Below are 15976 nucleotides of genomic sequence, written 5' to 3'. Positions count from 1 at the left end.
TTTCCTCATCCCCCTTGGTAATCCCGCTCTCCCATCTTTTCTCACCTCATCCCTAGGCAACCTCTGATCTGCTTTTCTGGCCCTTGTAGACTAGCTTGCGTTTTCTAGAGCCTTACATAAGTAGAATCATGAAGCATGTACTCTTCTTTGTTTGGCTTTTTTCACGTGGCATAATTATTTTAGGGTTTATTTACATATTTCATGAATTAATAGTTCATTCCTTCTTATTTCTGAGTAGTACAGTATTCCATTGTGTGGATATACCATAATTCCATAATTTATTCACTTATTGATGGTCATTTGGATTGTTTCTAGCATCTGGGACTATTACAAATAAAGCTACTATAAATATTTATGCTCAAGTCTTTGTGTGAACATATGATTTCCTGTCTCTTGGGAGTGGAATGGCTGAACCATGTAACAGTGTATGTTTAACTACTAGACTGTTTTCCAAAGTGGTTGTACCATTTTATGTTCCTACTAGCAGCGTAAGAGTTCCACTTACTCCATGTTCTCTTCAACATTTGTTATGGTCAGTCTTTTTATTTTAATGATAGTGTTATCTCATTGACTAATAATCTTAAGCATCTTTTTATGTGCTTATTTGCTATTTCTTTGTCTTCTTTGGTGAAGTTCAAATCTATTGCCCATTAAAAAAAATCTCCGATAGATGCCTTGGAAATATTTTCTCTCCATTTCTGGCTTGTCTTTTCATTCCCTTAATAGTGTCTTTGGAAAAGTTGAAGTTTTTAATTTTGAAGAAATCCAGTTAATCAATTTTTTCTTTTATGGATTATGCTTTTGGTGTCATGTGTAACAAATGTTTGCCTAACTCAAAGTCACAAAGATCTTCTGTGTTTTCATATAGCAGTTCTATAGTTTAGGTCTTTGATCCATTTTAAGCTAATTTATGTTAATTTCAAATGTTTAGTGGAATGCTGGTTCCTCATGCTTAGTGTGGATCTTGTAGTGCCAAGAAGTTCTCTGTTCCTATTCCACTGGCCTCTTCTAGCAGGCTTGGCATACTAGCAACCAGAGGGAGTTTCTTTCTTTCTCGCTCCTTGTTTGATGCTGGTGGTGTATTGCATTGTGTGTAATTTGGTTTGAAGCATGATATTGAGAAGGAGGTTTTAAAAAATTAAAACTACATAAGAAAAAAATTTATAATGTTAAAGTTTTAAGTTAGAAATATCTGTACGATCTCCTGGCCTTGAAAATATTATTAAAAGATTGTTAAAAGATTGTTACTTGGTCAAAGAGAAATTGTCAAATGTGACAATTCTTACCAATTTAAAGTGAGAAGCAAAGAAATAGATTTTGAAAATATCATTGATGAATTTGCTTTCTTCAGAGCCAGGAAAGTAATATAATACATTCTTTGTTATAAATAAAATATTTAAACTAATGCTATGAGTTTTAATACACCCAATTTTACATTTTTCAGCTACGTTAATGTTCTGTAAAAGAAAAAAAAATACATAGAAACACGCATACAGAAGTATACCCTTTTTCTTTTCCCTCAGGTTCCCTAAAAATTTAATATTGTTCATTATGGATTCTTTTCATTTTTAAAATGCAATTTTTAAAAACCATTGCATGAAAGTACTTATCTTGATTAATGAGTTTTTTGGTATCCCTTAAATTTTGTTCAGGGTCTACACTCTTCTCTCACTAGTCCCAACCCTGACATTTTTACTGCCTCTTCAAAAGTAGTAAGACTTACATTTAAAGGATATTTATGGTTAAAATGTAGTAAAAGCCAATAGAAATTAGAAATTCGTAGAATCAGCCCAAGTAATTAGGTCTTATTTATTCTTTCAGTTATTCCCATGGTCAATAAAGTGGCAACCAGTAGGGTTGATGAGGCATAGAAGAGGTGGGGTGGGTATAATTATAGCTTGGATAAGAAGTTTAAAAATCCACACAGGCGGCTGGGCGCGGTGGCTCAAGCCTGTATCCCAGCACTTTGGGAGGCTGAGACGGGCGGATCATGAAGTCAGGAGATCGAGACCATCCTGACTAACATGGTGAAACCCCGTCTCTACTACAAAAATACAAAAAACTAGCCGGGCGAGGTGGTGGGTGCTTGTAGTCCCAGCTACTCGGGAGGCTGAGGCAGGAGAATGGTGTAAACCCGGGAGGCGGAGCTTGCAGTGAGCTGAGATCCAGCCACTGCACTCCAGCCCGGGCGACAGAGCGAGACTGCATCTCAAAAAAATAAAAATAAAAAATAATCCACACAGGCATGACATATGTAGAGGAACTTAAAAATTAAAACAAAATGAGAAATGACTTGATAATGTTAAAGAAGAAGTATCTTTGTGAACTTAAGGCCTTAAAAAATACCTATAGGGGGCTGGGTGCAGTGGCTCACACCTGTAATCCCAGGACTTTTGGAGGCTGAGGTGGTCAGATCACCATATGGTGAAACCCTGTCTCTGCTAAAAAGCAAAAAATTAGCCAGGCATGGTGGCGCATGCCTGTAGTCTCAGCTACTCAGGAGGCTGAGGAACGAGAATCACTTGAGCCCCAGAGGTGGAGGTTGCAGTAAGCTGAGATCGCACCACTGCACTCCAGCTTTGGCTACAGAGTGAGACTGCATCTCAAAACAAAACAAAACAAAACAGAAAAACCCTACAGAGGCCAAGCAAAGTTCTCAGGTACTTATCACCAGTCCTCAAGCTATGTGCCCCCACTGCACAAGTTTTTCTTGCTGATACATATATTTTTTTAATTAGAAAAGAGTTCCTTAGAGAATAGCTGATACCCTGTCTTGCATGAAAAATGTACTTACCACATACCAGGCACTGTTCTGTGCATTCGTATATATTAACTCATTTAAATCTCACTGTCAGTTGTCTGATAGATACTGTTGTCACCCCATTTTACAGATGAGAAAACTCAAGCATAGTGAGATGAAGTTACTAACTTAGGTTACACAGTTAATAAATGCAGAACTTACATTTGAACCCAAGCAGTCTAGCTTCTGAGTCTGGCTTATAACTCCTAAGCTGTACTGCTTCACATGTACCAAAGAGTTTTTGAATACAACAGAATAGACTAGATCAAATACGTATGTATTAGTTTTCTGTTGCTGCTGTAACAAATTACCAGATTAATTTTAAAAAGTTTGGGACCATTGACCAATATGGGTCTCATGTTCTAGGTGTCTGCATGTAATGTCCTTTCTATATGTATTTTTCTTCTCTTTGTGTAGGGAACAGTGGATATAGGCATCTGTAGGTAGTCCAAATACTTAAAAAACACCAACAGCTGGGCGCGGAGGCTCACACCTTTAATCCCAGCACTTTGGGAGGCCAAGGCAGGTGGATTGCCTGGGCTCAGGAGTTCAAGACCAGCCTGGCTAACATGGTGAAACCCTGTCTCTACTAAAATACAAAAAATTAGCCAGGCATGGTGGTATGCACCTGTAATCCCAGCTACTTGGGAGGCTGAGGCAGGAGAATTGCTAGAACCTGGGAGGTAGAGGTTGCAGTGAGCAGAGGTCATGCCACTGCACTCCAGCCTGAGCGACAGAGTGAGATTCTGTCTCAAAAAAAAAAAAAAAGAAAAAGAAAAAGAAAGAAAAAAGAAAAAGCACCACCACCACCACTACCAAAAACAAGCTGGACCCATTGTAAGAAGGGGAAGGACTAACAAGCACCAATAGTCACACACAATGGCCAGGAGAAAGTATTTCCAAGAATATGTTGTAAGATGATGGATTAGCCAGATGGCTGGAAAGAGAACTGTCTGTGCAGACTTTATCATTAGGTCTCCTGGGAGGTCTAGTATCTGTTGGCTCTGCCAGCCACCATGAGGTCCTCAAAAGCTGTAATGAAGCAGATGTTAAACTGAGGTAGAACAAACTGTCCAAGAAGGATGAACATGGGGATAAAGAACAAGGTCCAGGTTGAGGAAAGGTGTGGGCTAGATGGACACTTGAACCTTAGCTGTGACAGAAGGAGCCAGCCTAGTAAATGCTGGCTCTAGACCAAAAACTACTGGATACGGTTTGGTGAAGGGAGAAGTTGGGAAGGGGGAGACACTTTAGCTTCCTTCACTCATGCACAAAAAAGTTATTTAAGTGCTAGAACCTAGTCTGAGTCATGATGATGAATTTCCTTTGAGCCCTAGTGTTAGGTGTTACGAACAGTGGAACTGTTGTAAAAGGTTCCTTCAGATTGTCAGTGATTTTGTTCTGCCTAATGCATTTCTACAGAGAGTATTCATTTAATTATTATATATGTATTTATCAATGTAGCTGTGGCTTGTATCAGTTGTCAAAACACTGGCTCCCTTGTTAGAGGAGCTCTTTGAAATTCATTGATGGACTAAATATGACTTGATATCTAATTTGTTAAAGAGCTATCACAAATTTTTCATCAGAGGATCTAAGTAATTTTTTTCTTAAAAGATCTGTAATTTGACTGAGAGGAAAGTTATCTTGCCTCAGATTTTCAGTATATTTCTATTTTAAAAGGTCATCTCCTTTTTTGAGGTTAAGATCCCGTTTTAGAGGCTACATAAGATATTTAGATGGGGTTGTATTTCTCCATACTGAGGTCATGAACACACTTATAGAAGACTTAGTAATAGTGTTGCATCCTCCTAAGGTAAGCTTTTCTCATTCTAGTGGGCTGCAGCACCAAAGTTTTTGTAGTTGACTGGAGTTCCGAGTCAGCCTTGATTCTGCCTCCTTGACAGTGACCGAAGTGCTCTACTAGAGAATTTACTGATGGACCAAACCCCATAAATGTGGTTGTCATTGCCAGCAGAGAAACATGCCATTCTGAGTATTTGTAAAATGTTCTTGTAAAACTGTTTTGTGAGCAGTTGTTTTACATTATTTTTACCTTTAGAGATTTAAAAAGAAAAAAAGCATCCATTTTATGCATAACAAGAGATATGCACATAATCCACTGTGGGCATTTGGCTTACCTTAATATCAGTCATTTTGACTGTTTTAAAATAATTCTGAAGAGATACATACTTAAAGTACTTTTATCTTGAAAATGTCTTTCCCTCCGTGACATTGCTTTGCTTCTGAAGGTCAGCCTTCTTCCTTTTATTTTTAAAAATTATATTTTTGTCATAAGTACATATTTTCTTCTTAAAATAGATCTTTGATATGCATTTTTATACTCTATTTATAATTCATTATTTTAAACTTTCAGGCTCAACTTTAAAGAAGCTTCTACACACTGGAAATTCTACTAAGGTATTTATTTTATCATGTAATGGCATTTTTTATTACTCTTAAATTTGTTAATGCCACAAAGTAACAATGTTAGGCTATTTTGGAAAAAAGACCTTTAAAAACCACTTGATTTAGTTTTAATTTTTAATTGATAAATTATATTTTTAGGGTTTTGTTCTTACATCATACCTTATTGCGAGAGACATTTTAAATGGTATTAGAAGAAAATGGGTTGGGCTTCAGAGTTTAGAGTTCGGAGTTCTAATTCTGATTCTGCTGGGTATGGATAGGGACCATGGGCAAGGCACTGACTGCTCCAGTTTATCATCAGAAAAAGGAAGAGCAGTCCCCCTCTAAACTTCAGAGCTCACATGCTTGATTCTGTCCATCTTGGTAACCTGGTTGTTAAAATTATGGTTGTCTCTAATTAATTTTACTAATTTTGAGAGCCATTGTGGGAGAAAAGAACAACAGGGTCTCACTCTTGAGTATTTATTTGTGGCAGATTTATAGGTTAAAATTGGTTTATTTTGAAATGGGTATGTCTTTTATTATAACATATACTTCTTGATGCTGAGATAAGATTTTGCTAAAACATAAGTGGCAGAAAAAATTCAGCCTGGGATGAATATTTTATGAAAGATAATTCACTTGGAGTTAATTACGTTGTGTGAATGCTTTTAATAAACTAATATATTGGTAGTTTTATACTAGCTTAAATAATCACAGCCTCTTAAAACTTGATATGTTAACTGTTTCTCACATGTTGAAAAAAAAAGGAGTTATTCCTAGCCGCACTGTAGATTCTGTATTTTGTCCCTCTTATTTTAAAGAAATAGGGTTATGATTAAAACCTATCAGTTTGTTAATCTCGTGTTTATAATTACCCTTATTTATGTTTAGTTCTCTTAAATACAGTTAACATATAAAAATCAGAGACTTGTGATAGAATTTCATAGAAACTTCCCTCTTGTTCAATTAAATATAATTTAATTAGATATACATAGAGCTGGCTGGGCGCAGTGGCTCACACCTGTAACCCCAGCACTTTGGGAGGCCAAGGCAGGCAGATTGCCTGAGGTCAGGAGTTTGAGACCAGCCTGGCCAACGTGGTGAAACCCTGTCTCTACTAAAAATACAAAAATTAGCCGGGCATGTTGGTGCATGCCTGTAGCCTCAGCTACTCAGGAGGCTGAAGCAGGAAAATTGCTTTCCCCCAGGAGGCGGAGGTTGCAGTGATCCGAGATCATGCCACTGCACTCCAGTTTGGGCAACAGAGTGAAACTCCATCCCCCGTCAAAAAAAATATATATATATACATAGAACCTTCTCTCTTCTCTCCTCTCTCCTCTCTCCTCTCTTCTCTCTTCTCTTCTCTTCTCAGTCTGATGGCTGAATAGTAATGTTACCACTCATTTTACCTGCTTGGCGAGAGGAGGGCAGGTGTGAGCAGTCATGGAGGTTTGAGTGGAGCAGTGGTGGAGTCCAGGAGCGTGTTTGGAAGTACGCTGTGAATTTACTCTGTTAATGGGGCAACACTGTCACCAGCTGGGGTGTCTGTCCTAGTGTATTTTGACTTCTATTGGGAGTCAGCAGAATATTTTTATTTATTTATTTTGGCTCTTCTCCACTTTTTGGTTTGGTTTTATGGCAAAGCCTTGTGTCTGACTTGCAATGTTCTTGCTCTGGCAGAGTCAGCACCACCTTGAATTAATTGAAAGGAGATGAGGCAGTCACCCCAGTTGCTGGCATTTGGAGCTCCCTACATCTTTCAGCTGCATGTGACATTTTTTCAGTCTCTTTTGCTTATTTTTTTTTTAATTGACATAATCTTTTCAGTCATTTAGGAATACAGAAATGGAGGGACATGTGCTTTTGAATTCTAGGAATGGGATAAATTTGGAAGTGTAAAGAAAGAAAAAGGACACATCTCCCTATGTTGATGTTTCCTACAGCATGATGCTGGCAATTCAGAGCATGGCAAAGGTGTTGGAGAAATAGAATAGGGACATAAGGTATGAGGAGAGCTGCTCTGTCTCATTAAGCCAGGCCTTCAAGGTCTTATTTAGCTCCTAGTCTTTTGATTCTCAAGAACATTATCAACATATTATATTATAGTGATAGCACATATAAATTTGGAGGGAGATTATCTTTGTCATTGTTTTTATGGATAATTGAGGCCATGGGTACTGTTGCCTTACAGAATAAGATACTATTAACAGGAAGCACTTACATAGTGCTTACTGAGAGTCAGCCATTGTGTTATTCGGTTTACGTATGTTAACTCAGTCTTTATCATAGTCTTTTGTGGTAAATGCTCTTATCCTTATTTCACAGATGGGGAGACTGAGGCATGGAGAAGTTAAGTGGTTCTCCGTGGGTCCCAGCTAGAAAGTGGCAGAGCTTGCATTTGAACCCAGGCACTTTGGCTCTAGAACCCTGGCTCTTAGTTCGTGCTGTATTGCAGCGTCTTTGCTTATCTGTCACTAAGTGAAGAAGTTGGTGTACTATCTAACACCCCTTTAACTTGTAGTTTCTCTTTCTCAGACTGATGCTCCATTGTAATGCATTTTGGTAAATACATGTTAAGTGTTTCATTTTCATTGTTTTTAATTTTGTTTTTAGATAAGATGTGAAGGAATCAGGCTGTTTCTTCTGTGGCTTCAAGCACTTCAGACAAACTGTGCAGAAGAGCAGGTGCTGATTTTTGCTTGCCTGGTGCCTGGTTTCCCAGCAGTCATGTCATCCAGGGGCCCTTGCACACTGGAGACACTCATCAATCCCAGCCCTAGTGTAGCTGATGGTAAGTTATGTTAGCAGATCTCCCATGTTGAAATTATTCTTGAACTTACATTGAGAAATTCTTTCTTTTTCATTTTCTTTTTCTTTTTTTTTTTTGAGACGGAGTCTTGCTGTCAGCCAGGCTGGAGTGCAGTGGCGCAATCTCGGCTCACTGCAAGCTCCGCCTCCTGGGTTCCCGCCATTCTCCTGCCTCAGTCTTCCGAGTAGGTGGGACTACAGGCGCCCGCCACCTCGCCCAGCTAGTTTTTTTTTTTTTTTTTTGTATTTTTTAGTAGAAACGGGGTTTCACTGTGTTAACCAGGATGGTCTCGATCTCCTGACCTCGTGATCCGCCCGTCTCGGCCTCCCAAAGTGCTGGTATTACAGGCTTGAGCCACCGTGCCCGGCCTTCATTTTCTTGAATAGAAATCCTGATGGAGTCTGAAGAGGAATTATTCCCCTTTCACATTCACTGTAGATTCTTACACACCTTAGAATCAAAAGACTTGGAGCTTATTTTATATGAAATGATGACAGGAGATATTTACTGAAGTGATGGAAGCAGGAATAGGAGGGGACAGATGTTGGCAGTAGCAGGAAGTAAAAACACATGGGAAGTCTGAACTGGTTTTCTGGCTATTAATGAGATTAAACTCCACCATCCAAAGCTACTGTCTATTCCTTATCACTGTTGTTCATAAGTGGACATTCATCTGCTCAACAGGATCTTATTTTGCCACTGTGTATTTTCCTGCAGCATCTATGGAAAGACAATAGTGGTCTCATGGGACTATTAACGGTGGCCATTTGTGTCCTATGAGTTTTCAAGGAATTTGCCTGTTGGGACCATTGATCTATTACTGTATATTGCACTATTGCTCAATGACTGGCGTTTGATCTTGGGCTGACCAAAGCAAAATTTGAAAGGGAAAGAATGGTGCAGCGGGAGAAGGTGCTTCGTGGGCATCTATCTGGGCTGTGTTTCCAGGCCCTTTAGGCACACTGCCTTGGAGTGTGCTCCTCAGTGTGAGCAGTTTCAGTGGATGGAGAGATGTATTTTAATAGAGACCATTTTTAAAACCCTAAATTCTGTTTAAAATTTAACTTTGGTGAACGAGCTCTCATCATTTTCTGTCCTTTCAGTAAAGATATATCCAGAAGAAATCACTCCACTCCTGCCAGCCATATCGGGGGAGAAGATTGCTGAGGACCAAACCTGCTTTTTTCTTCAAATACTATTGAAATATATGGTTATTCAGGTCAGAGAAAAATTATGACTCTTTCAGTGTGGTGGGTTTATTCTCAGCAGGAAGAGGTAATATTGCCTCTTTTCTCCCTGCGTATCCGTATTTTTTCCCTTTTCTTTTTCTTTGAGGTGATTTTATGTGATATTTCAGCAAGTGCAGAGTATGTACCATTTTTTAGGTCACTGCAGCAAGACCAGCTGTATGTACTATTTTGTGAGTGTGTTTAAACCATTTTTCTCTCTTTACTCCTTTCCTACCCCAATCTCTATGCTTGCAAGACAGGTTGAAGGAGGAGGCGGGCCCAGAGGCTGAACAGGTGGACAGGAATAGGCAGAGAAGACCTGTTATCAGGGGATCTGAAGGAAAGCACATGGAGCAATCTCCTCATGCCATTGGCACAGGCCTCCTTTATGTCATGTATTATTTTTTCTCATATGCACCAATTGCATACAGAACTGAAGTAACTGGTATGATTTTAATAGGAGATTTGTGACCCTGGTCTAGATTTCTGAATAATAGTTAGAATAAAATGTGCTGATTCTTTTTTCTCAGCAAATACTTCTGTTGTCCTTGAGTTCGTCCTGGGTATTGTCCAGTATCTGTCTTCCCCTTCACAGCCGAGTTGTTGAAGTAATAATCTCTACTGAGTTCACATCCTCACTTCATGTTCTTTTGACACCCACTGTTAGCTGCCTTCTGCTCTGTCACTGCTAAAGTGGCAAGCCCCAAACCACAAGGGTTCTAGGGTCAGCCCAGAAGGAGGGCACACTTCAGGTTTTGCTCTCCTTGTTCTTTGAGGGGATTTGACTACCCCTCCTTCATGAGTTTCTCTCCTCTTTTGATATTTTCTCTGGCATTTCTCCCTTCCTTTCACTCCCTTCTAGTTTTCTTTGGGGAACTGTGCTTTTCTCTGCTGTCTCTCAAGATTTAGTACTTGACTGCTTTTTCTGAATACTCAGCAATTTTGTCCCCTTTCCTTGCCCCTTTCCCTTTAGCCAGAAACAGAAACACAGGACTTCAAAATCCTGAAAACCTGACTGGGGCATGCTTTCATATTCTGGAAACCCCACATTTGAACTCTAATGGCCCATTCTAGATGCATCTCAAATGCCAGCTGTTCAGAAATGTTTGGACATTCCATTTGTCCTGGAAAATCAACAGAGTATCCAGAACTTGTGTTGGGGGCCTTGGGTTCTCATTCTAGGTGTGTCACTAATGAGTTGTGTGACCTCAGATAAGGCAGATGGAATTGATATAGGATAGAGGTTTGCATGCAGACTGTGAACCTTCTAATTGTGTGCAAAGTTTTAGGTGCATATCGGTGCCTCCCTTCTGCCTTCTCTTCTGTCGATTGAGATGAGTTCTCAGAGCACCGCTTTTGGCATATTACGGATGCTGAGCCCTGCTGCCCCTGGGGTAGCCAAAGCATCTCATCCCTTGACCTCAGGTGCTGCACAAATTTCATTTTCTAAGTGGGCATGTCAGGAAGGAAGTTGGGAAGCCCTGCTCTAGAGTGCTCTGTGGTCTAACAAACATTAAGAACCACTGACAGGTCTTCTCTAAGGGCCATGTTTCCCTAAATCATGTGGGAGTGACTGCACCTGTTTAACCAGGCTGTCCTCCTGGCTCCTGAGGGATGGTCCCAGATATTGAGCAGTTTTGGAGTGCTCCCACTATGCAAACACTGATGGGTTTTTGAGGGGGAGAATATTATCTCAACACTATGAAAGATTTAAACTTAATCCATAGTGGACTGGCATGCCTGGTTTATCTTAGCCTTTGAATTTTTTTAATACAGAGAATGCATTTTCCAAGATTCCACGGATTTTGCCTTTTGATATTGATTTTACATGTAGGTAACATTGGATGAAATTCTTGAGAAGGATTGTTTCTTTAATTTCTATTTATTATAAATGGCCTTTTTCTGAGTTTAGAAAACAGCACCTGATTATTCGTGACTGAATGTTTTAAAGGCACAAGAAATGTTAGATAATTACAAAAAACAGAAAAAATATGGACATGATATATTATAGCACATTGTAAAAGATATAATATCATTGAGTTGTTTGGTTTTCAGTAAAAATGCTGTTCTTAACATAGTTACTGTTTTGTTTTGAAGTATTCATTCCTGCCATCTTTTGAGCTTTGTTATTATTTCATTACATGATTGTCAGTATATTTGTCATTTTTTACATTTAGGATAGGAATTTTAGTAACATAACAACACTTCAGTTTAGTATATGTTAATTTGAAATGTAAATATACATATGTTCTTTTCCACATATTATCCAAAGGCTGCGAGCTTGGAGTGGAAGAATAAGGAGAATCAAGATACTGGTTTTAAATTTCTTTTTACATTGTTTCGAAAGTATTATCTTCCTCATTTATTTCCATCATTTACTAAGTTAACAAACATCTACAAACCTGTACTTGGTAAGTACTGTTGGAGCCGTGTATAGAGGATATCCAAAGGAAAACTATGCAGTCTCTTTCAAAGTGACCTTTGATTATTTTAAAGTAAAATTGTCATTTTATTTTTGTATTGAATGGTAACTTTATTATTAGATGTTTAAAGTTTCTTAATAAGTGATTTTAATTATTTGTACCTACTAAGATATACCTCAGCTCACAGCAGTAAAAGGGAACCGTGACTCCTATACTTAGAAATAATTTGAAATGTATTTATGATATTTTTGGTATAATTATATTGTCATCCTTTAATGTAAAAATCTCTGCATTTCCTAAAGTCTTTCCTTGTGGGTGGTGGGGTATGGTGACCTCAGGTTTTGCTCAGTGACTGGAGGCCAGCCCAGGGCAAACAGCTGCCATTGTATGCCTTTTCTTTCATGCTGGGTCCTACATTCAGCAGCTACTACTGACAGGTGCTTATGGAGAACCAAATTTTAGGTGATTGTACAAGCTATGGGCAGTAAGCCCCAGAGGACTAGGAAACAGAAAGGAATTTCTAATTTGGCACCTAGTGTTTTTTTCTTCTGTAAGAAATGAGGACTCAGAGGACAGAAGCATCCCTTAGAGTGGTGAAGGTGGGCGTCAAATCTTCCTCTCCCTATTATCTAAAACAGGTAGTTCAAATGAATAATTAAAAACAGTTTTGGAGGGGAAATGGTGACATGAGATGTTACTCTTTTGGGGAACATGGTCACCTGATTCAGTTGCCTGTGCTGTGTGTGTTCTATGTTTGCATACACACACACACACACACACACACACACACACGCACGGGAAGAGAAGCCAAAACTTGGTGCATTTTGAAAGTTGTAGAATTACTGACTTTTAGGAGCACTGGGACATGTATTTCCTTAGCTATATATATGTGAATATCTTTTCAATATTTGTTTCTGATTTCATATGTACTCTAAATTCATTGTGAAAACATGGTATATTGTTAATATTCCTAGATTAAAAGTTATTTGTTGATAATTTTTCTGCCTTATACAGGTATTTCAGATATACAAAAATTATTAAGATAGAGAGTTGAACTTATGGCAAGTAGTATCTCAAATCCAATACCATATAATTTTCATATTGATTATGGAATTTAAAGAATGAGAAATTGACTTCTTATTAAGTCTTTGGAAAAGGTAGCATTTGATTGCCTCAAAGATGAAATGTGACTTTCTGAATTCTTTTAAATATAAAGTAGATGACATTGATTCTGTTTCATTGGATTCATCTAAAGGGAAAAGGATATAAAACTCTAAAGTTCAGTGCATTTAATCGCTGCAATGTTAGATGTTAAAATACCTAAAATTATGTTTTAATAGTTCATATATATGTTTACATTTGTTCCAGCTATAAAATTAAATTAGGTATAATGTATGTGAAAAGATTTTCACTATTATAGTCTCATGTAATTTATCAAAATTGTTAAAAATAGTTGTTAGCTTAGTTTTTCCATAGCTGTATATCATAGATACATAAACAATCACCATCACCACCCATTCTCAGTCAGATCACAAGGTGGAATCAGAAAGGAGCCTACCAAAAAATGCCATTTTTAATCATTGAAGTTGTTCATTCTTAATTGCTATTTAGACAACCAAAAATTGGATTTAATTGGAAACCAAAACATTTGTAGGGGTTACATAATGTTATGATTTATTAGCCTAATCAATCATGTGTTCTTTTTTCTACCAGACATCCCCCATTTGAGACCAAAGCCAGTGTACATTACTACAACTCGAGACAATGAGAACATTTACAGTACAAAAATTCCATATATGACAGCTCGTGTTGTTTTTATTAAGTGGATTGTAACCTTCTTTTTGGAAAAAAAGTATCTAACTGCAACACAGAACACTAAAAATGGAGTTGATGTATTGCCTAAAATCATCCAGGTATGCCGTTCATCATCTTTTTATCTGTTAATGCTTCTGTAATAAAATACACTGGAACATAGCTGGAGTTATTGATTATTAGAGTTATTGGTTCTTCTAGGTTGTTGGTTATAGGTAAGTGATTTTATTGGCCTACCCTGTCTGTAATGCCGAGGTTTCAGAGGGAGTTGTGAGTTTGAATCACTTGCTGTGCATTGTTGGGATTGCCATGATGATGCAGTCTTGGGAGCCATTCTGAGAAGATGGCTGTTGTGTGCACACTCCTGGCTCCTCCTCATTCTCCTCACTTGAGTACCAGTGGCCTCTGAGCATGAGAACAGAGGCCTGTCTTGCCTTCACCAAGCCCCAATAGCTGGAAGGCTCTTAGGAAACTGTAAGTGGCCCATGGTGAGGACCTGTGAGGTTGCCAGGCGCCCTCCGGCATCTCAGGAGAGGGAAGTAGATCAGCAGCTCAGGATTTTGGGCTGGCTGTTGAGCAATGGTGGGGCCCCTAGAAGAGGAGGCTACCTCTTCCCTGAGGCCTTCAGAAGAGACCTTTCCTTGTATGGGACCTGCTGTGCTTTTTCTCTCTTGGCCTTGGTCAGCCATACACAAATGGGGGCTTTCCCAACAGGCTGAGTTGCTTAGGGACTTGGTGGAGCACTACCATTTGTGGAGGTCACAGAGCAGCCACTTCACTAAGGGATCATGGTGTCGTGTGCTCTTTTGTTTATTGTCCCCAAGAACAGGGATAGGAAGTGTGGTCCACTGACTGGAGATTTGCCGATGTCCTGGAAGTCCCAGAAGTCCGACCTAGGCCTGAGCTGAAAGAATGCACAGACCTGAGGAGGCAGATAAGTGGCTCTTGTGCTTCAAGGTTATTAGGAACCTTGATGGAGGAACACCAAACAGTCTAGAGCATGTGGCTCCTCTGGGGAGAAGTCACTGAAGAGTGAGAGGAGAAACCTATTTTCAAAATCTGAGGGAAGTGCGGTTGCAGTAAGAACAATGAAAGACTTGCTGGAAGAAAGTTTTAAGAAACCTTTGAATGTCTTAGTTAGAAAAATTAGTAAATAAAATGAAAATGGTAATGATTATTGCTGAGAAAAAAAATTAGTTTTCTGAAAAAACATCCCACCACAGTGACTAAAAATTTAGAGAGATAGAACTCAGAAATTAGTAGACAAGATCTAAGGACAGGTCCCTACCTTACAAATATTAGGTGGGTGGAAGAAGAAGAGAATGAAAATAATTGAACAAATAATAATAAAAGTTTATCTGAACTGGAAAAAAAAAAAAAAAAGGCATGCCTCAAACTTAAAGGGTCTTTGAGTCCCAGGAAAAATTATCAAGACACAAACCTAAACAGACATTTGATTTTCAGGAATTAAGAGACAGTGGTATAAGTTTCCAGACAGGTTACTTCAAAGGAATGAGACTGAGATTAGTGTTGAACATCTAATCAAATCTGCAATCCTGCAATCTCTTTCTCTCTCTCCTTCACACACACACACACACACACATCCCCCAACAGGATGTCAGTCAAGATTAAAAGAAAGAATCATTAATTAATGGTGTTGGAATAATTGGCTAGTCTCTTACAACATACTGAAGCAAACGACAGATTGATTTAAGGTCTACAATAAAAACAAAATACTGAAAAAATGTAGGCTGGGTGCAGTGGCTCACGCCTGTAATCCCAGCACTTTGGGAAGCCGAGGCCAGCGGATCATGAGGTCAGGAGATCGAGACCATCCTGGCTAAGACGGTGAAACCCCATCTCTACTAAGAATACAAAAAATTAGCTGGGCGCGGTGGCGGGCGCCTGTAGTCCCAGCTACTCAGGAGGCTGAGGCAGGAGAATGGCGTGAACCCAGGAGGCGGAGCTTGCAGTGAGCTGAGGCTGCATCACTGCACTCCAGCCTGGGCAACAGAGCGAGACTCTGTCTCAAAAAAAAAAAAAAAAAAGAGAAAAGAAAAAAAATGTAAGAGAAGGGAAAATCCAGGAGAGTGTCTAAATTTGGGAAGTGGTAGACTACCTTAGGTAGAAATAAGACCCAGTAGGCTGGGCACCTGTAATCCCAGCACTTTGGGAGGCCAAGGCAGGCAGATCACTTGAAGCCAGGAGTTCGAGACCAGGCTGGCCAACATGGTGAAATGCTGTCTCTACAAAAAATACAAAAATTAGCCAGGCATGGTGGCAGGTGCCTGTAATCCCAGCTATTTGGGAAGCTGGGGCAGGAGAATCGCTTGAACCTGGGAGGTGGAGGTTGCAGTGAGCAGAGATTGTGTTACTGCATTCCAGTATGGACGACAGAGCGAGACTCCCATTTCAAAAAAGAGGAAAGAGAGAAAGAGAAGGAAGGAGGGAGGAAGCAAGGAAAGAAGGAAAGAGAGAGAAAACGGAAAGA

At 39.2% G+C, this 15976-nt stretch overlaps 1 protein-coding gene across 5 annotated transcripts in view; it reads left to right on the top strand.

Moving 5' to 3' along the window:
* The window catches only part of RALGAPA2 (Ral GTPase activating protein catalytic subunit alpha 2), a 328251-nt gene that overhangs the window by 65129 nt on the left and 247146 nt on the right, over positions 1 to 15976 (top strand). For all 5 annotated transcript variants that reach the window (XM_007961465.3, XM_037993998.2, XM_073008650.1 and 2 more), the window contains 5 exons: positions 5178 to 5221; positions 7826 to 8003; positions 9125 to 9240; positions 11523 to 11661; positions 13387 to 13586. In XM_007961465.3, the coding sequence (XP_007959656.3) occupies positions 5178 to 5221; positions 7826 to 8003; positions 9125 to 9240; positions 11523 to 11661; positions 13387 to 13586 (677 nt within the window). The remainder of the gene's footprint in view (positions 1 to 5177; positions 5222 to 7825; positions 8004 to 9124; positions 9241 to 11522; positions 11662 to 13386; positions 13587 to 15976) is intronic.

This window comes from Chlorocebus sabaeus, chromosome 2 (genome assembly GCF_047675955.1).
Source record: "Chlorocebus sabaeus isolate Y175 chromosome 2, mChlSab1.0.hap1, whole genome shotgun sequence".
Lineage (NCBI taxonomy): Eukaryota > Metazoa > Chordata > Mammalia > Primates > Cercopithecidae > Chlorocebus > Chlorocebus sabaeus.
Note: the sequence above shows the minus strand (reverse complement) of the source record. Positions and strands in the feature narration are given on the sequence as shown.